Source organism: Neodiprion virginianus, chromosome 4 (genome assembly GCF_021901495.1).
Source record: "Neodiprion virginianus isolate iyNeoVirg1 chromosome 4, iyNeoVirg1.1, whole genome shotgun sequence".
In the NCBI taxonomy this organism is placed as follows: domain Eukaryota; kingdom Metazoa; phylum Arthropoda; class Insecta; order Hymenoptera; family Diprionidae; genus Neodiprion; species Neodiprion virginianus.
Genome location: NC_060880.1, coordinates 31,667,999 through 31,691,130, shown reverse-complemented (window position 1 = coordinate 31,691,130; position 23,132 = coordinate 31,667,999). Strand labels below are relative to the sequence as shown.

General features: G+C 39.0%; 4 protein-coding genes across 12 annotated transcripts; 3 read left to right on the top strand and 1 right to left on the bottom strand.

Annotated features, from left to right (window-relative positions):
- Positions 1-1,955: 1,955 nt before the first annotated feature.
- Positions 1,956-4,516, top strand: LOC124303611 (phosphatidylserine decarboxylase proenzyme, mitochondrial). 2 transcript variants are annotated; one of them, XM_046761041.1, is made up of 6 exons: positions 1,956-2,081; positions 2,373-2,560; positions 2,632-2,905; positions 3,092-3,325; positions 3,462-3,753; positions 3,847-4,516. In XM_046761041.1, the coding sequence occupies exons 2-6, from the start codon at positions 2,520-2,522 to the stop codon at positions 4,233-4,235; spliced, it is 1,230 nt and encodes a 409-aa protein (XP_046616997.1). In that variant the 5' UTR covers positions 1,956-2,081; positions 2,373-2,519; the 3' UTR covers positions 4,236-4,516. The 2 variants fall into 2 exon arrangements, with proteins under 2 accessions (XP_046616997.1, XP_046616996.1); XM_046761040.1 differs by having other exon boundaries at positions 1,956-2,560.
- Positions 4,449-23,075, bottom strand: LOC124303588 (RNA polymerase II-associated protein 1). 3 transcript variants are annotated; one of them, XM_046760975.1, is made up of 10 exons: positions 22,300-23,075; positions 21,647-22,202; positions 20,916-21,501; positions 20,256-20,760; positions 19,844-20,013; positions 19,617-19,776; positions 19,264-19,543; positions 19,061-19,167; positions 18,877-18,965; positions 4,449-4,777 (listed from the first exon to the last, which is right to left on the bottom strand). In XM_046760975.1, exons 2-10 carry the CDS (start codon positions 22,124-22,126, stop codon positions 4,551-4,553), a joined length of 2,604 nt encoding a protein of 867 aa, XP_046616931.1. In that variant the 5' UTR covers positions 22,127-22,202; positions 22,300-23,075; the 3' UTR covers positions 4,449-4,550. The 3 variants fall into 3 exon arrangements, with proteins under 3 accessions (XP_046616931.1, XP_046616929.1, XP_046616930.1); XM_046760973.1 differs by lacking the exon at positions 4,449-4,777 and having other exon boundaries at positions 16,510-18,965; positions 22,300-23,066; XM_046760974.1 differs by lacking the exons at positions 4,449-4,777; positions 21,647-22,202 and having other exon boundaries at positions 16,510-18,965; positions 22,491-23,061.
- On the top strand, positions 4,714-8,896 carry LOC124303609 (uncharacterized). Of its 4 annotated transcripts, none has more exons than XM_046761036.1 (6): positions 4,714-5,094; positions 5,949-6,152; positions 6,711-7,088; positions 7,256-7,724; positions 7,802-8,095; positions 8,331-8,896. In XM_046761036.1, exons 2-6 carry the CDS (start codon positions 5,987-5,989, stop codon positions 8,467-8,469), a joined length of 1,446 nt encoding a protein of 481 aa, XP_046616992.1. In that variant the 5' UTR covers positions 4,714-5,094; positions 5,949-5,986; the 3' UTR covers positions 8,470-8,896. The 4 variants fall into 4 exon arrangements, with proteins under 4 accessions (XP_046616992.1, XP_046616991.1, XP_046616994.1 ...); XM_046761035.1 differs by having other exon boundaries at positions 4,715-5,000; XM_046761038.1 differs by lacking the exon at positions 4,714-5,094 and adding an exon at positions 5,105-5,526.
- Positions 11,460-16,436, top strand: LOC124303632 (CB1 cannabinoid receptor-interacting protein 1-like). 3 transcript variants are annotated; one of them, XM_046761095.1, is made up of 3 exons: positions 11,460-11,726; positions 15,011-15,287; positions 16,174-16,436. In XM_046761095.1, exons 1-3 carry the CDS (start codon positions 11,551-11,553, stop codon positions 16,210-16,212), a joined length of 492 nt encoding a protein of 163 aa, XP_046617051.1. In that variant the 5' UTR covers positions 11,460-11,550; the 3' UTR covers positions 16,213-16,436. The 3 variants fall into 3 exon arrangements, 2 of the variants coding, with proteins under 2 accessions (XP_046617051.1, XP_046617050.1); XR_006907950.1 differs by having other exon boundaries at positions 11,464-11,726; positions 15,011-15,452; XM_046761094.1 differs by having other exon boundaries at positions 11,464-11,726; positions 15,011-16,436.
- Positions 23,076-23,132: the final 57 nt, after the last annotated feature.

The following is a 23,132-nucleotide window of genomic DNA, read 5'->3' as shown; positions in this document are numbered from 1 at the left end:
TCGGTGTTCACCTGCCGCGACGGGGAGCCACCAGATGCGCACCTGCGCACCTGCCTCGTGACAAAGCCTGGCCATGCGCTGTGCCTCATCAGCCTCATATTCCGAAACCAATACACCCTAATGCAGATCGCGGACGATCCACGCACATGCCTGTGCACGCAGCTAAACAGCAGAAACAGAAAACTCGTTTTCAGAAGCCTTTTTTGTGCTTCCGCGCCCCCGATTTTAACATAGGCAGGTACAAAAAACGACGAAACTACAGGCCGATGATGCCTGCGTACAACCTATAATTTTCACGCCGTAACACGGGCAATTAATAATCTTCGAAATCGATCGGAACAGTGTAAATTTATTTTCTATTCAATTATTCCGATCTGATTGTGTACTTGTATGCAGCAGCAGGGGATCAATGACACGATATGCGTGCATACGCGCTATCTGCAATTACGCACTCACACATTTAAACATTTTTCTCATCATTGTTATTTTGTATTGTGCGTACATGTGTTCTCTTATATCTGACACACGTATGCATTATGATAATACAGAATTGCTGTTATATTGCTTGTTACAAGTATATCTTTATCTACTGCAGCAAGTTCCCTGGATGCCAAGGGTGAGAGGGAGTGGGCAATAATATCATGCGTCCACGCTTTATTGTTGGACTTGTTGGTATAGGCGTCTCATCGTTCAATCGTATAGTTAAACCACGAGTTGAACACTTCGGTATGAACGCATAAATAAAATAACGAGCACATGCACTATATCGCATGGGGCTGGATGCTTCAATAACAGCTCGGTTATTGGTACTTTGCTCGACATCGTGCAGCAAGCACCTGAGCATTACTTGTTCAACGTATTTTATACTTTACGATTGTCGGGTATTTATGTATAGTTACAGGTGTTTGCAGGTATCACTGCAGTAAGATTTTCGGAGGGTGATATTATCCCTCTTACAAGTCGATATACATTCTGAGAGTTACTAATATATGGATCAATGTTTGCTCTGTTCGTTGCATTCAAATTATATCCCTTCGTTAGCGTTGAACCTGTAAACTTTGATGAGTTGATGATTTCACACCACCTGCAATCAAGTCTGAAACTTTCTACACCGGTATAGAAACTGTAAATGCTGCATTAAATCGGCGTGTATACTCTAGTCTCGATGTCATCCCCTTTTTCCAAGTTGAACGGGTTCGGTTAACGGAATCTATGTACAATAAACACGTATACATGTATAAAACTGCAGGATGTCTATATTAGTTACCTTTCATTCTCTAATCTCATTTATTGACATGTATCGATTGATTTTTTTCCGCGTTTTTCGCAATATACAGAGAATAAAGATGTGATTGATCTAGCCCAAAAATGCTTGTATCGAATTCCAAAAAATTGGACAAAAAGGTAACACAACTGTCAACATTTTCTGAGAATTAGCGATTTTTTAACTGATAATTACGGCAGCGGTAAAAAAACGATTAAAAATTCCGAAAAACCAATGCTTTTCTTATGGGAAAAAGTAAGGCTTCCTAGGCACGGGTAAATATGGAGTGAAAATTTTTTAAAAATTCGGACGTTTTTTTTTAATTATTTCGAACCAATTTGGGGGGTAAGACCATTAAAATTCGATTTTGCCCTTCTTAAGGACAGGTCTAATGTATATATTCATTTTACAAATAGTAAGAACCTTAAACCATTTTCTATAGTTGACTGTCTCGACTAGCGATCAATTTCAAATTTCAACGTTATCCGAGTATCTAAATATTACCCCGCAGCAACCTAGACGCACCATTTTTGGCCACCTTTGTGTAATTATTTACTTGTCTCCTGTAATAGCAAGAAACGCCATGCCCCGAACCCACCTGTCTCTCTGCCACGAAATGGCAATAAAAAATAGTTACATCATAAATCGTAGACCGGATTTCGCGTTCAGTCACTGACAACGATTTCGCACAACACGTGTTCGTAATTCGCGGATCCTCTCCGCTCAATTCATTCATTTTCATTGTGCCACTTGCTGACGGAAAATTTCGGTTAGACATGCGAGTCAGAAGTTTTTGAATAGAGAAAATCGAACACGTGTAATAATTTTGGCGTATTTTCTTTCAATCACAGACTCGACAAACGACGAGTATTATATCCATTATTATTTCACCGTAAACCCGAGACAAGAAACTCAATTCAATAGTCAAATACTTGTGTGATATGTAGTGTATTCATCACTCAGATTATTAGTTGGTGCTTTCGTTGCTCCCGCGCGAGCGGCCAACGAGCTGAATGCTTTGTGGATTTTATTACCTATTGCATATTGGTATCCCCCTTATCATGGTCAATCACTATAAGTTTTTTAGCTCGTTCATTTGATTTGATAGCCCCGTGGTCAACAGTTGATGCTTCCTAGACTCTCAGATTTTTCTCTGCGGTATAAGCTGCGGTATAACTTTTGGTCAAACATAACCTCTGACTCGCCGCATTAACCGCGAAATCCAATTACAAAAATCCATTTATCTATGTGAGGGATGTCAGTTTTTAGGATTCTGAGATCACTGCGATACGCGAGGTTCGTTTCATTCCATCTACAGACATTTTCCTAGGTTCTCTAGTCTTAACCTCAAATTGGTTTCTCAACAGTATTCATCGCGATGCTCCGGCATACCGTGGTCGTTTTCAAACGGAGATGTGTTTAGCAAAGTTTCGTCGGAAAGAAATTAGGAATTATGCGTCTAATCCTAGTCCAACAAGTAGCCAGGTAAGCATGTGGCATTCGTTTGTCAAACGGCGGAAATGGATTATCCCAGTTGGAGTTGGAATATCGTTGCTAGCAGTTCTGCAATGGAAACTATTTTCAAGGCATTCTCATGCTGAAAAAGATCGCGGCACGCCTGGACCAATTAATGGAATTGTGGTAATGATTCGCCAGTGAATTTTATTTTGTGAGTTATAAGGTCTCTATACTGGAAAAAATCCTAAATTCTGAGAAATCTGCTGAGTTTGTATTCTTGAGTCTCCGGGCAAGATTGAATTGTACATGGAAGTTTAACTAACTGATTCAGAGCCTTGTCTTTTATTAATATAACTTTTCCTTTGGTAGGTAAAATGTTATTGTTGCCTACCATTGAGGATAACAAGTAGATTGTGGGGCTGGCTTGCTAGCATAGAGGTACCACTAATTTTCAGGCCAACTTTCTACGGCTTGTATGCAAAGGCATTCCGTGCTAATCTTGAAGAAATCGATTTGGATCTTACCACGTTTCCTAATTTAGTCGAATTTTTCGTCAGACCTCTTAAAGATGGTGTACGACCTATCGCTCAAAATGTTGATATAGTAAGTATACAAGGTTTGGTTAATAGTTTGACAAAAATCGTAAAGATTCAAATGAGGAGTATTCAACAGTTGATCGCAAATTCATCATTTGCATAGTCGACACTATGAATTCTGATGGTTAAATAAATAAATATAGGTATCACCCGCGGACGGCAAGGTACTGCACTACGGACCTGTGACTTCTTGCCGAGTGGAACAAGTGAAGGGAGTGACTTATAGCCTTGATCATTTTCTTGGAGATCCAGACTGGCCGCGAACCAACCCTAGCCTAGAAAATATTGAAGATAAGGACTGCAAGTATCTCAGATCGCTACTGAAAAATCCCGAGAATCATCTGTACCAGTTGATTATATACCTGGCGCCTGGAGATTACCATCGATTTCACAGTCCAACTGATTGGCAGATACGATTTCGCAGACATTTCCAAGGTCAATTCATTTCTAGATATACCACCAGAAAAATAATGCATTCATTAAAAAATGTCTATCGTATCCATGATATAATTCATACTTGATTTTTAGGCAAATTATTGAGTGTCAATCCACTGATTGCTGGTTGGCTGCCAGACCTTTTTACCCTAAATGAACGTGTTGTATATATCGGCGAATGGGCTGGTGGCTTTATGTCCTATGCAGCAGTTGGAGCTACTAATGTTGGCTCCATAAAAGTTTACTGTGATCTAGCTTTAGCTACAAATGCAAAAAAATGGCCAAAAGAAAAACGATACGACGATGCCAGTCTGGGCTGCACCAACATCTCTAAGGGTCAGATGTTCGGTGAATTCAGAATGGGATCCACGATAGTATTATTATTCGAAGCGCCGCCAGATTTTCATTTTTCGTTACAGTGTGGACAGACCATAAAAGTAGGTCAGCCATTAAGGAGAATTAATCGAACGCCTGACAAATGACTGCCTTCTTCTGTGTAACGAAATGAAATATTACATAATTATGCACGTAGGACAATCCAATACATAAAATTCAGGTCAAGTTCAGTATTGATTTTTGTCGGTGTTTGCAATGCTATGCAGTTGAAACTTTTAAAGAATTTTTATCATGATCTATGTAATTACTAATTACTTTTCACACTGTACTGTAATATTTCAGTATAACTGTATATATGATAATATGATAATGATAATTCGTACATTTCTCATGTAAAAATAAAAAAATAACAATTTTTAAAGATAAATGACGTTGAATTTACCGATCCCTTGGTAGCTAAGTTAGTACAGTTCGAACCCTGATGCAGTAGCTTCGGATTGTGACATTGCCGGCACGAGGTAAGCTGATTTGCGAGACTTCCGGGCACCAGATAGCAGTAGCTGTACATCATCCCCGGTTCCCGGGCGTGAGCAATTCTCAAGGCTAATTCGGCCTTGCGGAGGGTATCCAGGGTTGAAAACGTCCCGGAGGCTGGGTGAGATGTGCCGTAGACACCCCCTGGGAAATTCTGCTTTTTGGTGATGAAAAAATGAAAATAGTGTTTCAGTATTAATAATTCAACGCGTTATCAAATATTTAACAATACATGTGGACCAATAACAAATTATAACATATCAATCAAAATACATAACATATTATAATAACAATCGAAGTATATTTTGAAAGAAAAGAAACAGAGAGCAGAATAGTAAAGGATATTATTTTATCAATGTACATACGTACTACACGTGGTAAAGTATTCATTCTACATGCACTATACGCATAATTATACACTTATTGTTAGGTAGATGTATTTGGATCGTTCAATGCGTGATGAAGTACAAGGTAAATTTAGACGAGTTTTTACTTGGTAGTGTTTGGCAATTTTTAAATATCCACTGAAGTTGGCAAATGTATCGTTGAAAAATTTTTAATTTACGTATATAGACGGAATTGAATAACTGATGAAATCATAAATGATTACAGGAATCAATTATTGACTGCTGGTATAATAGATTAATTATACCTATGTATATTTTACGGCCGCGCACAAAAAATTATAATACATTGACACATCCGTAATTGTTATTCTACATGCTGAAATAAAAATAGACTCTGATAGAACGAACTTTTGGAAGCTTTGAAGATATTTCGAACGGGTCAAAACCACAGCAAATAATTGTGATTCATTTCTCGCATGTGTGTTTTTGAAATGTTTAAATACAACGGATTTTATCAGTCTACCCCGTACATTATGCAGATGATATCAGTTTTTAGGTATGAAAAATAGGGGAATAGATCGTAGATTACCTTCAAACATATCATATATTTTGTTTCCTACCGTAAAACTGCTACGCAATCCATCATATATGGATTATTGGGTCTTCAGGTCGTTTTGAAGAGTTGCACTATGTCATTACTGATTTATAGTGAAGTTGAAGTGGAAATATATTCCCACTATGTAAAACTTATGCCTTAGATTCCACAGATTAATTTGCAATGGTACAACATAATAATGGCATCATCAATCGTAGCTTGGGTGCAAATTGAAAGGCTATTTGCAATGCCGATATTCATCTAAAGTGAGAGATAATCATAATTGTAGCACTTTCCAATAACTGGTAGGGGTTAGAGTTTAATATAATGAATACATCGAGTGAAAAATATAACGATAATACCAAAAATTGTTATTTCTACAGTGGTGTGCTATGACAGATATGTGAACTGATGATAAAGGATGAAAATTGAAGAACGGAGTTGTTTGATTGGATTTCAAACGAGTCAGTTAGTTTTTTTTGGGATCTGTATTCAGACGAGTTTTTGTAAGACGATCCAGGCCGAGCCGCTCGTGTCACTTTCCGTAACACCTACAACCAGAGTTGGTCAAACGGCCTTCATTACAGGTAATTTAATTCCCAATCTTTTTTTATCCCTTACATTAAATTATCTCAACCGCTCTTTGGGCACGCTATGAACTACTCTGTCTGTTTTAATGTAGATAGGAAGCCCATTCGTTACTATTTCTGACATAATCCTTATGACAGTGTGTGTTCATACCTATTATAACAATGTCTCCTCGATTTAATGTCCGGTATCAATAAGTGTCGACGCGCATTAACGTAAATCTACCGGGTGTATTAATTCTGATCAACTTCGTCATCTAATTGTTAGTCTACCTGTTGAACCCTGAAATCTCGTTAGATCTGCACTAGAAGCAAGCTCGCTCAAGCCTACAGCGCGCATTTTTATGAGATTCTTTATGACTGAGTGCATGAGAGAAATGAATTAGGTAATACACATTTGCAAACGGAATCGTGATGGACTTTATATTTTAGCGGGAATTGAATTATCCGATATTGTTTTTCTGTGTTGCATGTGTGTTATTTTTTTCGTGACACTGCTAGGATAAAACAGTATCCGATGAACATGGTGAGATAAAATATAATTAATCAATCACCTAGAATGGCGTTGGGTATCCGACGAACGGTTCAATACCGTTGGCACATGGAATCCCGGGCCACGACTCGATCACGTTTTCTTCTCGTACAAAGGGGACCAGTGGCTTTACGGCGGGCATATCAACGCCAAAAATTATTACGATCTCTGGCTTGCAAGCGGCAACGAACCGTGGACGAGAATACCTCTGCCTTCCGGCCTGATTCAAGCTGGACCACCGAAAAGACCTGCTCTCTGTGTCGTCGATGGGACCCTGGCTCTGTATCCCCTCGCAGGAGATACCGTGTGGCTTTTAGACGTGAAAGATAACGTGTGGACGGCCTTTGTCTGTTTCGGGAGTTCCGTCATCGTGGCAAATGGAACTGCAAAGAACTACTGTCCAGGTATTGGCTGCTGTTAATTGGCCTAGACATGAGTCAAGTCAACGTCGTTTCACATATTACTACACTACGTCATATTACTTACACATATTAAATATTAGCTTAAAAAAAAAATCTAACTACATCGATATTACTCCCGTCCTAATTTTTGGTATTCTATTTCCGTCCAGGTAATCCAGGTCGGAACGCTATATCGTGGTGCGACGCTCAGGAAGGACGCCTTTCCGTCTATTCCGGAAACGTGACTTGGTCTTTCAGTCTGTCCCCACCGCACTGGTTGAGCCACGTTATTTCCGAGCCCGATGCTTCGCGTTTGTCCCGATGTTCTCCATCGTTGCAAGCGGGATTGGCAGAGAGTGACAAGGCGGGTTTATATCTGCTCTGCGAGGAGGACGATTTCGGTACCAGGAAGGTGCTGAGGCTCAAGGTCAAGCGGAAGGGTGTCCAGCTCGACGATCTGGGGAGCCTGTCTCTTATTCCCGGCAACGTGTCCAACCTGGGAATGACAATCGCTCATTGCGACGAAATTGTCGCCCTCGTTCTTGCCCAGGAAGACAATCTTCCGGTTTGGGTGATTGACAACGAAACCGGATGTCTCGTGAAGACCGGAAACTCCTGGGTGGGATACGCGCTCAAGTGGTATGAGGACGCCCATTTACTTTGATCTATGGATATTAAAATTTCAACACCAATACAAGCTTCATTCGTATTTTCAGGCTGCAGATATATTCAGCGGTTGATTACACGCTAACTTGTGCAGGAAATACCTACAAACTGAGAAACCCTCGAGTGCAACCCGAGTCATTGGCGGAATCTGGAAAGAAAACAAAGTACTGGCCAAATAGGAGGGGTAGTTTTCAGATGAGCTTAATAGAGCTGGGCGAACTCATAAAGGTCGATCAGGACGGCCTCCACCTCTACCATAATCGAACCGCGACCGAGGCCTTGGTGTTCTTTGCGTTGAGCCTGCTAATGTTCCTAACTTTCGGAGTTGCATGGTTCTTTAAACGGTGAGTCTAGTGTTTCCAGACTTTGGTATGCGTACATTCATTAATCAATTTCTGAAAATGGCCGCGCACTTTTCACCCATAATCACGTAAATTATTCAACAGTGGAGCGAGTTGTACACAGCACAGACATACACACACGCCCGCCTTAGCCTCGCTCAATATCTGACCTTTTAACAAGTCTCTCAACATTCTTATTTTTCTCCTATCTACATATACGATTGTTTTCACCCGGCAGGTGCGTGACCATGCCAACAGCTCCAAGAGGGTGGCCCGGAAGTTGGGGAAGGTCGGCAGTTTCGGTGGTTGCCGGTGATTGCACACCGACCGCACGCTATACCCCCATACCTCGTGGAGAAATTGGATTGATTACTTGACCGCGGTTCACAGGATCCGTGCTCAGAATTTCCCGCATGCCTATGTAGGTACACCGTACAGCTTCAGTGTCGTTATACGTATCACTCAATGGATCGTTCTAGTTTTTCTTCATGAATATGGAGTAGATGTTATACCTTTCCCAGTTTGACCATGGTGGAGTTTGATCGCTCTGAATGACCAGAAATACTACACTTCAGTTTTCACGGCCACATTTTACTCGTACGCAATTCTAGACAATGCAGATACATATCACTATAATATGTCAATATCAGAACTGCATAAAACGGCCTATTTCATACTGTCTTAATGGGTTACAGAAATTAGTTTGTCATTCTTTTACCGATTATAGGCAGCGGTGGAAATTTTAACAGAACCGAATATCGTTCGGCGCTGCGAATTAATAAAATGATGAAATCACTCTGAAAATATTGTGTTCTTAAACTTGTCTGCGTCATGTGTTGAAATATAAAATCAATTCGATATCGACATTGATTATTACAGCAAAAGATTATCAATTTATAAGTAACAGCGAATTAGCTGTAACAATTATATATTGAACCGAAAATTGGGTTTTGTGAAACTTTCTTGCTCAGATACGTCAATCTCATTTATGCAGTTGCGTGCTAATGAAAAGTTTGGAGCTTTTGGCAGTGAAAAATAGAGAACTGATATCGACGTACATAAGTAGGTATCACATTTCTCTACATGTGTCAATAATATACAAGCCCGTATGTACGGTTGTCGATGGAGATAAGATAAATATACTGTGACTGTGTCCAAGTCGCGGATAGGTATAAGGGTTTATTGGAAATCGATAAATATGCAATTTGCAAAACTTTTTCACTGTACATCGGATCATGTCTTACTGGAAGTACGTGAAGCGATTCAATAATAAATGGCGGAGAAGATAGTCCGGAGGGATACCGGTGGTGCCATCGATGGAAATACAACCTTCACTTTTATTATCTGACTTTATAAATATAAGATTACTGCTCTAGTTTTTTTAGCAGCCTAGCACTCACATGAGATTTTATATAGTCCGTACATATTGTAATAGAATTGAAAGCAGCCACGACGACACCCTCCAATTCCTTAACAGTATTCTTCTTTCTCCGCGGCTTCGTGATAAAATTGCTTCTGTGGAATTCAAGTAGCGGACGCAATTTCATTCGACCGCTAACACGACTTTTCGTAATTGCATCAGCAACGAGAGTTCTATTATATAAATTTCTACAGAGGTTCGCAAGGGATTACAGCGCAGTTTCCATTTTCGCGCATAACTTTGAGATCAACTTTCGGGGTAGTTCTTACCCTGTGAACGGCCGAATCAGCAGACAAAAAAATATGCATCCAATGTTTTTTGATGTACAATAGCACAGAGAATGGTGAAAATCCGTCATGTCCGTGTCAGTTAATTTTCTTGTAAGAAATTGCATTCTGCGATTGCCATTTTCAATGCTCCGATGTGATTCTTATTAGTATCGATCTTGAAATTTCAGCATATATTGAAATCCGTCAGTCCCTGATAAAATTCTTCCTGCAAGTTCCTCGCCTCCGGCGCGTCCTTCAAACAGCATCATCATTAAGCCCGATGAGCCGGGTTCTGCTTTGAAGTTGGTGCTTGCAGAAATCACCCTGTATCCATAGAGGTATAGCGGAAGCGTAGAAGAAGCCCCGAAGCGGCACTGGTCGCTGGCACCTGGTGAGGACGTCACGTCAAATCATCGGTCTCAATTCAGTGTTGTGACCGTAGCGTGCGAAGAATGTTACTTATACAGTCTGTATCGGTGCTTGTTGGCATTGTATTGATCTAGCTCTCCCCCTGAGCAGGTCTAGCGTGTATCGGGAAGCTGGTGGACTGACTTGTTGCTGCGTGGCGGTCACTCGTGGTGTAACTCGGCTCAGATTCTTTGGATCAGGAGCAACTACGATTTCAATCTTCACCAAACTACCATCTCCGTCCGTTATTTGGTATATATTACCCTGAAACATGATTATAATGTAACTGCAGAAATAGACGCGGCCTTTTGGCACGCTATATTGCGGCACGTTACGAGAAGGGTGAATGCTGTGTAGGAGTTTTTGGAACACGCATCGCATGCGAAGGCCGAGGATTATATACCTATGCTATCGTTGCGCGGATCCTCATCATCCGCAGGCGACGTGTATTTCAGCTCCCTTTCCCGCACCAAGAAATTACGGCTATTGTGACGAAAATTTGCAAACAAATAGGTTTATTTTCATAATTCTATGCTTCGGACGGGTTTCATACGACGCGGGAAGCGAGGACGCGAAACTAATAAGGCAGTCGAATCACGTATTTACGTAACATCATTGTCATTCAAAAAAACGTCGATATGTTATACACCCAAACCTTGGAAAGAATTCCATAGGTATCAAATGATGATAACAACTTACGACAAAAAAAAAATGGTTCGTGCAATCTTATTCATTACCACGGTAGATCATCAGCGTCTTTCCAGGTATGAAGAAATACCGTCGAAATTTGGTATGTATACCGTTCGATCACGCCACTTTGAAAGGGTCCAGCGATATTCATACATTTTATTATCTCGTTTTTCTTACAATTTCTGTAGGTAAACCTGAAAAGTTTTCGACGATGTACCGATTAATGACCTTAGCAACTTTATACGTCCATCGAACAAGATCATGATTTCTTTGCAATGACGACTGTTTAAGAGACTGCGGTGAATCTGCGAAGTGATATGTCGAGAAATCATTGGTTTCGTCGAAGAGTTGTACGGGTGAAGGTGAGACGCGAGGTACTTAATCTTTAAATGCAAATCGATATAATTTTTATCACAAGGGTGAAAATTACCCTGTACGTGCCGCTAGAAAGGCTTTCAAGGTCGGCGATGAGTTGCGTGGAGTTCGTCCACGTTCGTCGTAAGTAACCGGGGCGTCGTGGGCCTTGGCACCAATGAGAGAGTCAGCAGGATCGAGGTTCGCGCCCGACTAGAGAAACCACACCGCGGGTCACTCAGTAAGCGTCGCGACGTCCGCGGCGTTGGGTGCACGTGTAACAATCGGGGGCTGACGAAGTGCTGAAATGGGGCCAGATGGGGGGTGGTGGACATTTTCGGGTGACATTGTCAATAAGAAGAGAACCCGGCGCCGGTCCAGTGTTTTGCAAAATGGAGACGTCAGCGAGATTCCGCCAGTTGAAAACCGTCAAGCTGAGCTGTGAGGCGACCTACAGGCTAGACATCAGTTTCAAGCCACCGCAACTATTGCAGTGGGTAACAACGTCATTCTCAAACTATTATCATACACAGCTATTTCCTAAGGTTCAACGCTTCGAGCGGAATTTACCTCTGCGTGCGACGTAAAGCGATAAATTGCATCAGCTGCACAAATTTATGGTATAATATAATGATAATTCGGTCGGCCAGCTTCGCTGATGTGTAAAACGGTCCAGTTAGCAATTATTTATACCTAGGTCAGACTAGCTGAGATTTATTTTCACCGCGGTCGATTCCGTATAATTGATTGCCGTACAGTTTACATTACTTTTCCTCGTACTTACGATTTGTATACACGTTATATGTATTGTATACAGGCTACGAACACGCTTCGGTGGCATGAACGACAATCGACTTAAAATTAGGCTTCACCAGCAGCTGTATGCAGCCACTGTTTACTGCGCGATGGTCTCTGTTCAAGGGAGAGAAGAGATACCCGTCGCCGCCGGTTGACACGTGGTTTATTTTTTTTAAGCTTTGCCGCACGACTCCGCAGCGGAAGATATACAAGACTGTGTTTTCAGAGGACGGCAGATTAATTCCCGGATTTTTCACTCTACCCCCTTGCAGCGATATAATAGCAGTGTTGGGTTACGCAACACAGATGATTAGAAAACATGAAACCTCTAATCAACGTTGTAACATAGAAAAAAACGAAAAACTTATCACCTCGTTCTGAATTGACGGTTTTTACGGTTCTGCAGGCGATTACTAACTGCATGATAGATTGCCTGTAGAAAATCGGTTACCGTGGTTCTTTTCTATTCTCTATTCTCTATTTCGTAACTAGTTTCGCATACATAGTTTTCGTTTCTACACAGGGTGTTTCTACACTCGATGGAAAACGCGGTTCTATCTTTGACACGGCAAAAGTGGCTGACCAAACGGACCGACACTACTTTGTCCGTCTGACACAGTCTCTATTACTACTGCGTCTGATCACGAGTCTCCACATCTACTGCGTCTGGTCGATTTTCCTTTTCTCTTAGCGTTTCTATCATCTGTCGCTGCACACGTACGCTTCTGGTACTGGAAATATAATTGCAAATGATAAGATGTTCAATTATAGAAATGCGAGATGACTTCACACGCCTTATTAGATTCAAATACCGTATTTTCTTAATGCATCTGTTGGTCTTCGGGCGAGCGGAAAGCGTTTCTGAAGTTTTCAATCAATCGATGACAATGAAGCACCGTTCGTGTTGTGTACATGTACCGTTTTACTTTAATGTTTGCATTACCCTGTGCCAATTCCAACCTTAATCTATATCGGTATAACGATCCGGGAGTTGTATATGTGCAGCTTATTGCTGGAAATGTTCGGAAGTTGACGCGGGCTGATCGATTTTCGGGTAATTTGAACTGAAATACTTATACTCAATCAAATTTACAATTTCCGTGTACTGAATTTGTTAGTAATCTCATTCGTAAGAGTGGATTTTACGTACCAATATCCTTCAACCTCGACAGACACAAAAGGTAACAAAAACTAGTTTGCATAATATAATATACATAATATACTTGTAATAATATTGTAAGGGAGAATTTTGTTTGATAACGGAGTGACGCGCGTAGCACGAAGCTATACGTGAATATTATATATACGCAATAGCGTACGAAGCAGCAAACGGCATATAGATGGAACGACAAACAGTCTTAGCAGAGAGATTCGCTACAGCTCATCGGGAGATTTAATCCTACCCCGTCAGTTTATTATAAAAGAACCTATTATAATTTATTACAATTGAGGGAGTTTGATTGGCATTAGATTAGATTTCAATTATCACAGTATTGACTGTGACTAAATAATACCTTCAATCCTCTCGTTATTACTATCACTGCTCTAAATTTTTGACAGCGGTCGAATTTTTCGCAATAGATATAAAAAAAATGTAGAATTTCGTAACCAAACTTACAAGAATACGTGTACCGCTAGGTTCTATTGTCATCTTGTTTAAAAAACAATGTCTAAAGCACTGCAAGCTAACAATAAGTCGACCAGAAATGTTGAATGTCAGGACGTGAGCTATTCTCGGATAACAAATAAAACCGAGGGTATCAACATTTTTTATACACCTACGTATAGTTGCGGTTATAAAAGTTGTAATTATAGATAACTGTAGCTTAGTGATTTAGAATGCAATCGTCCATTATGTAACATAAGATTTTCCAACGTTACAATTATTAAATAATACGCTTGCTTGTACCATCGCACAGGCTTGGGGCGTTTGCACAAATATTAGGTCAGCACATTTTTATCAATTTCTGGAAAACCCTTCACCTTTGGGATCAGCTCCATGGGCTTACCATTCCCTCGCCTCAGCAGTAAAATACTGCAACCATAATGTATCCTACCCATGTTCGGCCAGAGTTAGAGATCAATAATATTACAGGTGTATAGAAGTACAGTATATACTCCGAACTCTGACCAGATAATTTATTATTAAATAAATCGAATATTGTCTACTAATCAAGCAATTAAGTAGCATACAATACATTCGAGTGTGAGAAAAATAATAAAGATATCAGTTTGGTTTCGGTATGGTTTGTGGGAAATTAACGTACGTTGGCAGATCACTTCTCCTGCATCCTTGTTTTAGGAACAGAATTAACATTTGCTTATAAGATTTTCCACACAAGACTCTTAAGTCTCCCCTTTAAGGCACGAAATGGCATCGTTTCGACGAAATCGCAATAGTAAATACATAGAATTCATGCCATTTATTTATTTCTGCATCGAATGAAAATGTATTCAAGTGCTTTTGTTCAGAATTGCGTACAGAATCGGACTGTTAAGCTCTTTTTTGCGTTTGAGATACGCGGGCTTCGATATTTGGAGATATATAACGTCAACGTCGAAATCGACCAGGGCACCCCTTTGAGTAGGTTGTTCTGAAATCGCGCAATTTTACCCTTTCTATTGTATACGCGCCTTGGCCATACAAGCGCGAAGACGAAAAAGATCATAAAACGAGACGAAGGCTGCCGCGTATCCAATCAGCCTTTCAATCAGTATATGTTTACTTAGGCTCAGATTGCACTTTTCGTAAATATATTGAGCTACGCATTACACGTGTACGCAACATCCTGTAAATAGTTCGTTGGAAAAGAATTTCATAGTTCTTTTATCAATTAGTTCCAACAATATACAGCAAGTGATTGTTGATTAGGCATTTCAATCCGTACAGTTTTGATAAAACTTTGTCATTAAAGCTTTATCGTGATCGCATATAAGATAGAAACAGAAAAAAGAAATACCATGTTATAAAAATTTCAGAACACTCACAATCGGTGGAAAGCAAATCGAAGCGGTTGAAAGAGCCAGAGATGGTACAGCTTGCGCTTACAGCGCGTATCACAATACCGAAGGGATCGTCGCCAGCAACAGAGGACAACGTGAGGAACTGCAAATTGCAATGAGAGTATTAGGATCCGGTTACCTGACGACATGCTTGCAGATAAAATACTACCGGGCGGATGATCAGAGCCATTGCGAGTGGGGCTCGCGTCTCCATTGCATAGAACTGGATTGCTCCAGCGTTGAAGGAAGATTGGTAACGGTTGACAGGGAGACCTACAGAAAATTGGGCATCGATTCTTAGCATTCTGGGGAAAAATGGATTTTCACGCAATTATCTATTGTCCGCTAAATTATTACCTTAAACTCGCGATTTAATTGCTCATGTACGATTGCGGGCTGTGCTCTATTTATAAATTAGGTAAATCGTACAGATGAAATATATACATACATGCATACATATATATAATTATTATAATAATGTACACGGATATCGTGTATATATACAAACGAGACATTTGTATATTACATCACGTTATTTGAATTATTTTAACCTGCCGTTGCAGCATTAAATTATTACTCAAGAGTTTTAGCTTTAATTTTGTTTCGCGGAAAAAATCGCTCAATAAGTGCGGTAAGTGCTAAAACTGATTGCATAGCCGAGATGAAATTGAAAGCGTGTCAACGGTGGTTAGATTGATTTTCTGTCGGTAGTTCGAATATTTTGAACACCTTTTTCGTAGCTGGACAGTGAAATTCACACCGAATATTCAAATTTGTAAAAGAACAAATTACTTCTGCGCCAAAGAATTGAAGAATATACGTACCTCTTCGTTTTCGATAATTCATTTCGAGTCATTCACTTTTAACGGGAATATCAATACCCAGAGTACCGTTAAATTTTCTCTGCAATTTTCAGACTTACTTAACGTCGGCAATGCGCAAGACATCGCCATAACATCCATAAATGATCGTAACTATAAAACATGCAACTCCACTACTTTGTACCATTACGCGTAGATCATCAAAACATCGGGAAAAGCCGTATTCCTTAGAAGCGTGACGTAATATACGAATGGTCTCTGATATGAGCCACTTTGATGATAAGCCACATGAAAATCGGATGAATTCTTATTTTTTAGTTAGCAAGAAATATATGGGAGAGAGGGAAATTCCCCTAAGGATTTGCCAAGTTAACTACTAACCACAATGAAAATGTTACTGAAGATATGCCGGCAAATTGACCACGACATTGAATATACTGTACCGTTTACTTCTTACTTATTATTTTCGACATACGCAAACTCGGAAGACTAATTCTAAGAAGCGAACTAGCGAAGTGACACCATAATTCAATCTATACATGATTCGTTGCAAAAATGACCTCACATACATACTCTATACATATATTGGCGCAAAAATTTAAAGCTGGAATATATATATCATAGATTTTAGATAAAGATTTTTTGTCGAGTGAATTTTTATGCTTTCAAGTTTCAACCAATGCGTTGCTGCACCAAAAGTGTAATACAAGTTTGTCTCATTACTGAAAAATAATACGCGTTGGGACTCGATCATATTGAACTTAGCAGACAAACGGTAAGTGCTAAAACTACGTATAAATACGTATGTGTTGCGAATAAACCTGCTCGGTGAAGTCTGATGCATTATGTAAAGAAGCAAGAGTAAATATTTATTTGTGCATATATGCAAGAGATTTCTAATCCGAACCAACGTGCTTTAAGAAATATTTCGAATTGATTCTTGAAACCAAACTGAAATCGTATAATTAGTATAAAGCAACTGACACATTGGCACTTGGACTTTGTACAGAATTGTAAAGTGTTTTTAGAAAGAGGTGATGAAAATCGTATAGACAGGATGAAATTATTACCTGGTAAAATGACCGTTGATGTAGATGTGAAAAAAATAATTACGGTAGCCTGCACAGTTATTATCAGTAGAAGGGAAGAGAATTTCTGCGTGTATACTGAACATATCTTATACATATAACTACTAACAGAGAAATTTTTCACACTACAATTTCGCGGATCAGTAATGTGTACTTGCATAGGATCAGTATAGTCAATGAACAACGACCAACTAGTGCCTCTACGCTTACTATTATTACTCAAATTTGTATGATCATTATTGTCTATTTAAACTAACACATTTTACATTTACCAATTATACAATAACTGGAGAATATAATGTACGTTGAAAATAATAATAATAATAATAATACTGTATAACACAAAATCCAGTGCTTATTTCGTGTATGTTCATTTTAAGTTCGATAAATTTGGTAACGGGAGTGACAAAGGAGCTAGAGACCAGTAATACTATCGTAAAGTTTAACATATGTGATATTTTATTACACTATAATCTCAGTAAATACGTTGGAAAACGTATTTAATTTTATCAAAAACAGCAAAATAAAAATTTGCAACATTCTGGATGGGCTGACCTAAAATTAATATAAAAAATTATTTCATCCCTATCACGTTTATTATGTTTACGTACGTAGTACCGTTTGGAATTTATACTGAAGTAAACTTTATTAATTTAATATTCGGGCGGGATATAATTTAGCAGTTCTTTTTTCAATTCAATGTTTCCAAGTTTTTCAACTCTTGGTTTGAATTTCATAGATATTTTACTTTTATCTTCTTTTAAATTCATGGCAGTGTGGTGTAATGCAACAGTGTACATAACTGGGCACCATTCTCTACGCACTATACCCTTAGCCAAGGCTGTTAAATAACATTCGATCAACGAAATATCTTCTTCGACTGGATATAGATATTCTTGTAAGGGCATTGGTAACATTTCCAATGGCGTTCTGAGTGAGCGTAAAGCTCCGGCATGTTCAGACCATAATAATTTTCTGTAATGTACATCATGCCGCTGTGCTAATGGTACTAATAAAGTCATTCCAAATCCTTCGTTCCCATAGGATGTTGCAGAAAAATGTTCGCACAAAGTAGTAAACATATCTGTGAAAGAACTCAGTCCTGGAACTTCGGTATTGAAATTTAACTCTTTATAATACCTTTTTACAAGGCATGATATAGTCTTTGTCAACAACGGTGACACATTTTGATCCAAAAACAAAGTATCACATAAATATGCAAGTAATAATCTACTGTATCGCACACTAGGCGATAAATGTTCCACTAATTCGGGTAAAGTTAATTCTAGACTGAATATTATTGCAATAAGTCTACCATCATCTGCGCTACAATAATATGTGACATGTTTGAAGCCGCAATAATCATAATCATTTCGACATTTCGAATATAAATCCACCAGTGGTAAGTACAGCCAGTCTTTTGGTAAAGCTGGTTGATCCCAGGAACCATTACATTTAATAAAATATTCATAGAGACGAACCAAATTTTCCGGAAGATCTAAATTAACTTCTATAACAGTCTGAGTAAACTTCAACTTATCCAGATCGTTAACGAGTAAAGCTACTTGCAATTTTTCTCGGGACAAAGCAGTCCGCACCATTTCTCTCGCATATAATGGAGCGTCAGCAGGTAAGGCTGATATCAATTTTATCGATAGTTTCCAAATACTTTCTCTCATTTCAGAATTCAATTCGTCTCCTAACAGGGTTCCACAGCGAACGATTTGGGTTACCAGGGATAATTCCATTCGTGTATACCATGACCGTTCTAGACTCCAATCAATTGATTCAAGTTTATTTATATATTTCTTGAACTGAGGTTGATTCAGAATTGTTTGAATTTCAGCCTTACAGAGTGATTTCGAAAGAACGCTGAGTACCGTTGCCAAAAATGGTATGCAACTATTGTACGAGACTGCGGGCAATAGCTGACCTTCATGTCCTAGGACTCCAAGGTTAGGAAGAGATGATGGATCACGTTCCGTAATTTGCACAAGGCCGCTAAGTAGGTTCGAGCTGGAACTGAATATAATTTAATTACATTTTGCGCTTCAGACAGCATATTACGATTTTTGAAGGTGCCGATAAGAGGAAAAATAACTGCTCGATATAGTTACCACAGCGTAGAGAAGATATTGGATCCTTGGGAAATCAGCAATGGTTTCATGAGGGAAATATCTCCTGCTGACATTAGTGTCATTGCGACAAGTTTTGTGCTAGCCCACTAAAAGTGTATGATAGGAAAATTATAATTGAATGAGTCGTGAACCAAGATTTACCTAAATCCTAATTAGTATAACAATTTTTTAAAGATATTTACTGTCGGTGATGGAACAGTTGCCAATTGCGTACTCCATTTAGAGAGCAGTGTCGAAAGGTGCGATCTTAAAGAAGGTTCGAATCCAGCGACAGTTATCAGTGCAGCTGCATGTTCACATGCCAATTCAGATGCCGGTCCGATATCATGGTTGCTAAGTAAATTTTGCAATTGGGATAATATTGTGAATTGAGCACCACCAACACTTTCCAATCCCACACCACGAAGTAACAACATTTTCCAGAGTCGAAGACTTTCGATGCATAAATTAATGCTGTGCTTTCTGAAAATGCATTATTTATAGTTTAAATTAAACTGTTTGTAGTTATAAAATGGTTTTGAATGTCATTTCTTACCCAGAGTGACCTGTAATGTATGATAGTAGGGAATTTAAAACCTTGTAGAAATACAAGTTTTCCGCAACTAATCTGCCACCGTAACAAACGAGAATTCGGCAAAAACGAATAGCGGCTAGTACTGGAACACCATACACATCATTCACTGCATCTTCTGAAACTGCAGGAAAATGGGTCACGAATGTTAAAAATAATTTGCTCAATGATGGTTCAAGTTAAATAAATACCTAAACGATCGGTTGTCAGTGGGATAAAATGCTGTGTGATAGTACCCAGTAGTTGTGGAGTACTAGCAATACTTACAGCAGCTTCGTGAGAATACCTTGCTAATCGAGCTAAGATTTCTAAAGCTGCTGTAACTCCAGGAGGTGGTGGTCTCATTTCACTAAGTATATATCTGAAAAGAAAAGAAAGAAAAACAAACTGTTCGGTTTCTGTATTCACCATGCATCATCAGAATATTCACTCTCTTCATTCATGTACTACGTTTAGTTGAATATGTATATTGATTATCTGAGCTCGGTCAAATGGTATTGGAAGCGAATGAAATTGTCTTATTTTAATCATCTCAGTCTTCTGTCTATGAAGAATGGTATGATAAGATTCGGCAGATATGTTTGAAATATATTGTACCATTACCTGATCCTCAGAATGATGTCTGATCTGAGAGCTGCAGCAACTGTATCAAGCTGGGCTAACTCATGATCTTGCAATATACTTATATTTTTGACATCAGTTGGTGGTACAGTAAGACAAGGCTCTTTGTAATCTCCAAGACCCATTAATCTGTCTAAGCATATTTCATCTGCCTCACTGAACAGGAACGACCTAAGTGCTTGCAAAGTTGCTGTAACAATAGCAACGGAAGAATCATCCAATGAAAATCTTAAAAGCAGGAAGATATTCCTCTCATTCAGTGTAGGTAATGGCGGAGGTTGCAGAGCCTGGTCATACCATCCTTTACGGCTCTTTTCCATGATATTTCCCAAAGTATTGAGAGCCATGCAACGTTGTTGCTGTGTTGAGGATCTACTCAACTGCAATAATTCTTGGAGAGAGTAACCTGGCCGTTCGGGCTCTTCTCCATGGTGATGGAGACCTTTGTCCACTGTCAGATTTTCATCTGTAAATGGAAGCAGCATCCCTGCACCAGAATTAAAAGAAAAAAACTTGGTTATTGTTTGACATGATTATACTTTATGCAGTGATTTTGTATAAGGTACAATTGCTGATATTTTTAGTAGAATTTTGAAGGTTTCTGCGTATGAATATAGTATACAATTTTTTTTTTTTTTTTACCATTAAAGTCAAAACGTGCGTTGTACGGTTCTTCTGGCTGGGTAGTATTTGATGTTGCAGGCATTTCTTCCATCCATTTCAACTTTTCTGATTCTATCCTGTCCATGTGAAGCCAGCCCTTCTCTTCCACTTGTTGAATAATTTCTGCCGATGGTTTTGGGATATTTGTATCGTCTTCCTCAGAAAAAACCTGTTCATGGTATTTACTTGCAGTTTCATATTGCTGGCCAAAAGAGGCCCCTGTGTCTGATTTACATGGTACAACTTCCATTTCTTCTTGCATACTACCTACAATTTCTTTGTCTTGTAATTTTTTCTGTTTTCTATTTTTTATGTATTCTATCGTCATAGGGTCTAGTGTTGAGTACAATATCATTTTCTCTTTCATAATTTCTTCTTTTGTCATATTATTAAGCCTTTGCAGATTAGCTGTATGAATTTCTGTTGCCCATGGTCCTTCAACTAATACACTATTATTTGTACTTGATAAGGTGTGTAATTCTGCATCCAAAGGATTTACCGTGTTGGATGGTTGTATGGATTTGTTAACTTGTTGTTGGAACAAGCTATTTGTGCTGTTTGGTACCTGCAAGTGGGAAAATTGTGAGTAAAGAAAATTGTCTAGTAAATTATCGACAACTTGATTTTCTGGTTAAGAAGATGATGTTTGTTTCAATTTACAATGAATAAAATTCAACAAAATAATACTGTATAATGTAAAAGAATTTCACCTCAACACGTAACATTTTCTCTGACACAAAAACCTTTGGAAAACCCGTTGCAGATGTATTCAAAGGCAAGGTATCGCAAGATTCTGTTTCAAAAACCTTTGCAAACTTCTTTTCTATGATATTTCCCAGAAGTATGTTGGACAGTAATGTTGTTGTATTCGATGCCGATTCAACAGTCGTTTGTACAACATTATCATGAATTGCTGCTTCAGAGACTTGAGTATTTAAAACATCACTGTTTGATTGCGATGTCGTTTTTTCTTTACCTTGATATCTGTTTCGTCTACATTCTGCAAAAACTGATCTTGGCTTACGAACAGGATTTTCATGTGTCTGAATGATGGGCACTCTATTCTGCTGGCGAAGATTTATTACTTTTGCTGCTGGCTCGTGTTTGGACTTTAGAAACTCTTCTTGCATATGAAATAACTCCTCCTCTCCGTCACCGGGTTTTGGTCGTTTCAAAGAAACTGGCTCCATCGCATGTACTTATTGTTGGCTTATTCATTCATACATAGAAAAATTTGGCAACCAAATTGATTTTGGTGAATTAACAGTCTTGTGTTAATTGAGTCCAAAATAGCTAAAAAGCTCATTGAAAACTCCTGAGGAGTCCTCAATGAGCTTTTCAGCTATTTTGGACTCAATTAACACGTTCCTACGTTGTGGCGTCGCAAGTAAACTCAAAATTATAGGTTAGTTTTGCAAGTTCCACATGTAGGGAGGTAATTCTGTCAACAGATGTGACAAACAGATTTCTTCGGAAGTCACAGCGGTCACAGCCAGTCACAGCCTAAATTACTGTCTATACCACTACTATCACAATTAATCACAGATTACATACCTATGTGTACGTATCTCTTCGTCTCTGCCTAAACATCAATTTTTTGTTGACAATGTCAGAGTACCACTTAAAAACACTGGCGTTACCCTCTGGTCAATATCCTGAGCTGCAGCTTAGACCACGTGAGAGCGTAGATTATAATCTTAGAAATCAGAATAAACGCCGAATAGAAACTTATTCAGTACACCGTTCAGTTTCCACACTTTTACACTGAGTTCATACGTGAGATCATACTTCACAGAGCCTACACATGCACTTTTCATGTTGCCGATTCAATAAGGCACGGAGCCTAGATATAGGTATAAGGATTTACGAGGAATGGCAGCTCCATCTGACACGAAATAGGTTTCTGCACTGAATCTATGGATATTCTGGACGGTTGTGCGGGTCGGTAATACAGAGCATGCTTACCATAGCAAAGTGCCACTGTAGTGGTGAAAAGCTATGTACAACTGAAAATTGACTGCAAAACAATGATCATCAATTTACAAAAGTTCCAATGTCGCGTAAAATCAATCAAACACATAGACTGCCACTCTGTCATTAGCTTTAGTTTCGTGTTGGCCATGTCCACAAATGCAATGTGTTCTGAAAATTTCCCATTTATTTGAACAAGTGATTTATTCCTAACTACTAGAGAAA

Coding starts and splice junctions, on each gene's coding strand:
- LOC124303632 (XM_046761094.1), top strand. CDS start 11,551: ATGGGGGGTGGTGGACATTTTCGGGTGACATTGTCAATAAGAAGAGAA. Junction 11,727..15,010: donor AAGCCACCGCAACTATTGCA/GTGGGTAACAAC, acceptor TAAAAATTTCAG/AACACTCACAATCGGTGGAA.
- LOC124303609 (XM_046761036.1), top strand. CDS start 5,987: ATGAAAATTGAAGAACGGAGTTGTTTGATTGGATTTCAAACGAGTCAG. Junction 7,725..7,801: donor GTGGGATACGCGCTCAAGTG/GTATGAGGACGC, acceptor TCGTATTTTCAG/GCTGCAGATATATTCAGCGG. Junction 8,096..8,330: donor GTTGCATGGTTCTTTAAACG/GTGAGTCTAGTG, acceptor TTCACCCGGCAG/GTGCGTGACCATGCCAACAG.
- LOC124303588 (XM_046760973.1), bottom strand. CDS start 22,126: ATGGAGCCAGTTTCTTTGAAACGACCAAAACCCGGTGACGGAGAGGAG. Junction 20,014..20,255: donor GACATCATTCTGAGGATCAG/GTAATGGTACAA, acceptor TTTTCTTTTCAG/ATATATACTTAGTGAAATGA. Junction 18,966..19,060: donor AATATCTTCTCTACGCTGTG/GTAACTATATCG, acceptor AATTATATTCAG/TTCCAGCTCGAACCTACTTA.
- LOC124303611 (XM_046761041.1), top strand. CDS start 2,520: ATGTCAGTTTTTAGGATTCTGAGATCACTGCGATACGCGAG. Junction 2,561..2,631: donor AGATCACTGCGATACGCGAG/GTTCGTTTCATT, acceptor GTTTCTCAACAG/TATTCATCGCGATGCTCCGG. Junction 3,754..3,846: donor ATTTCGCAGACATTTCCAAG/GTCAATTCATTT, acceptor CTTGATTTTTAG/GCAAATTATTGAGTGTCAAT.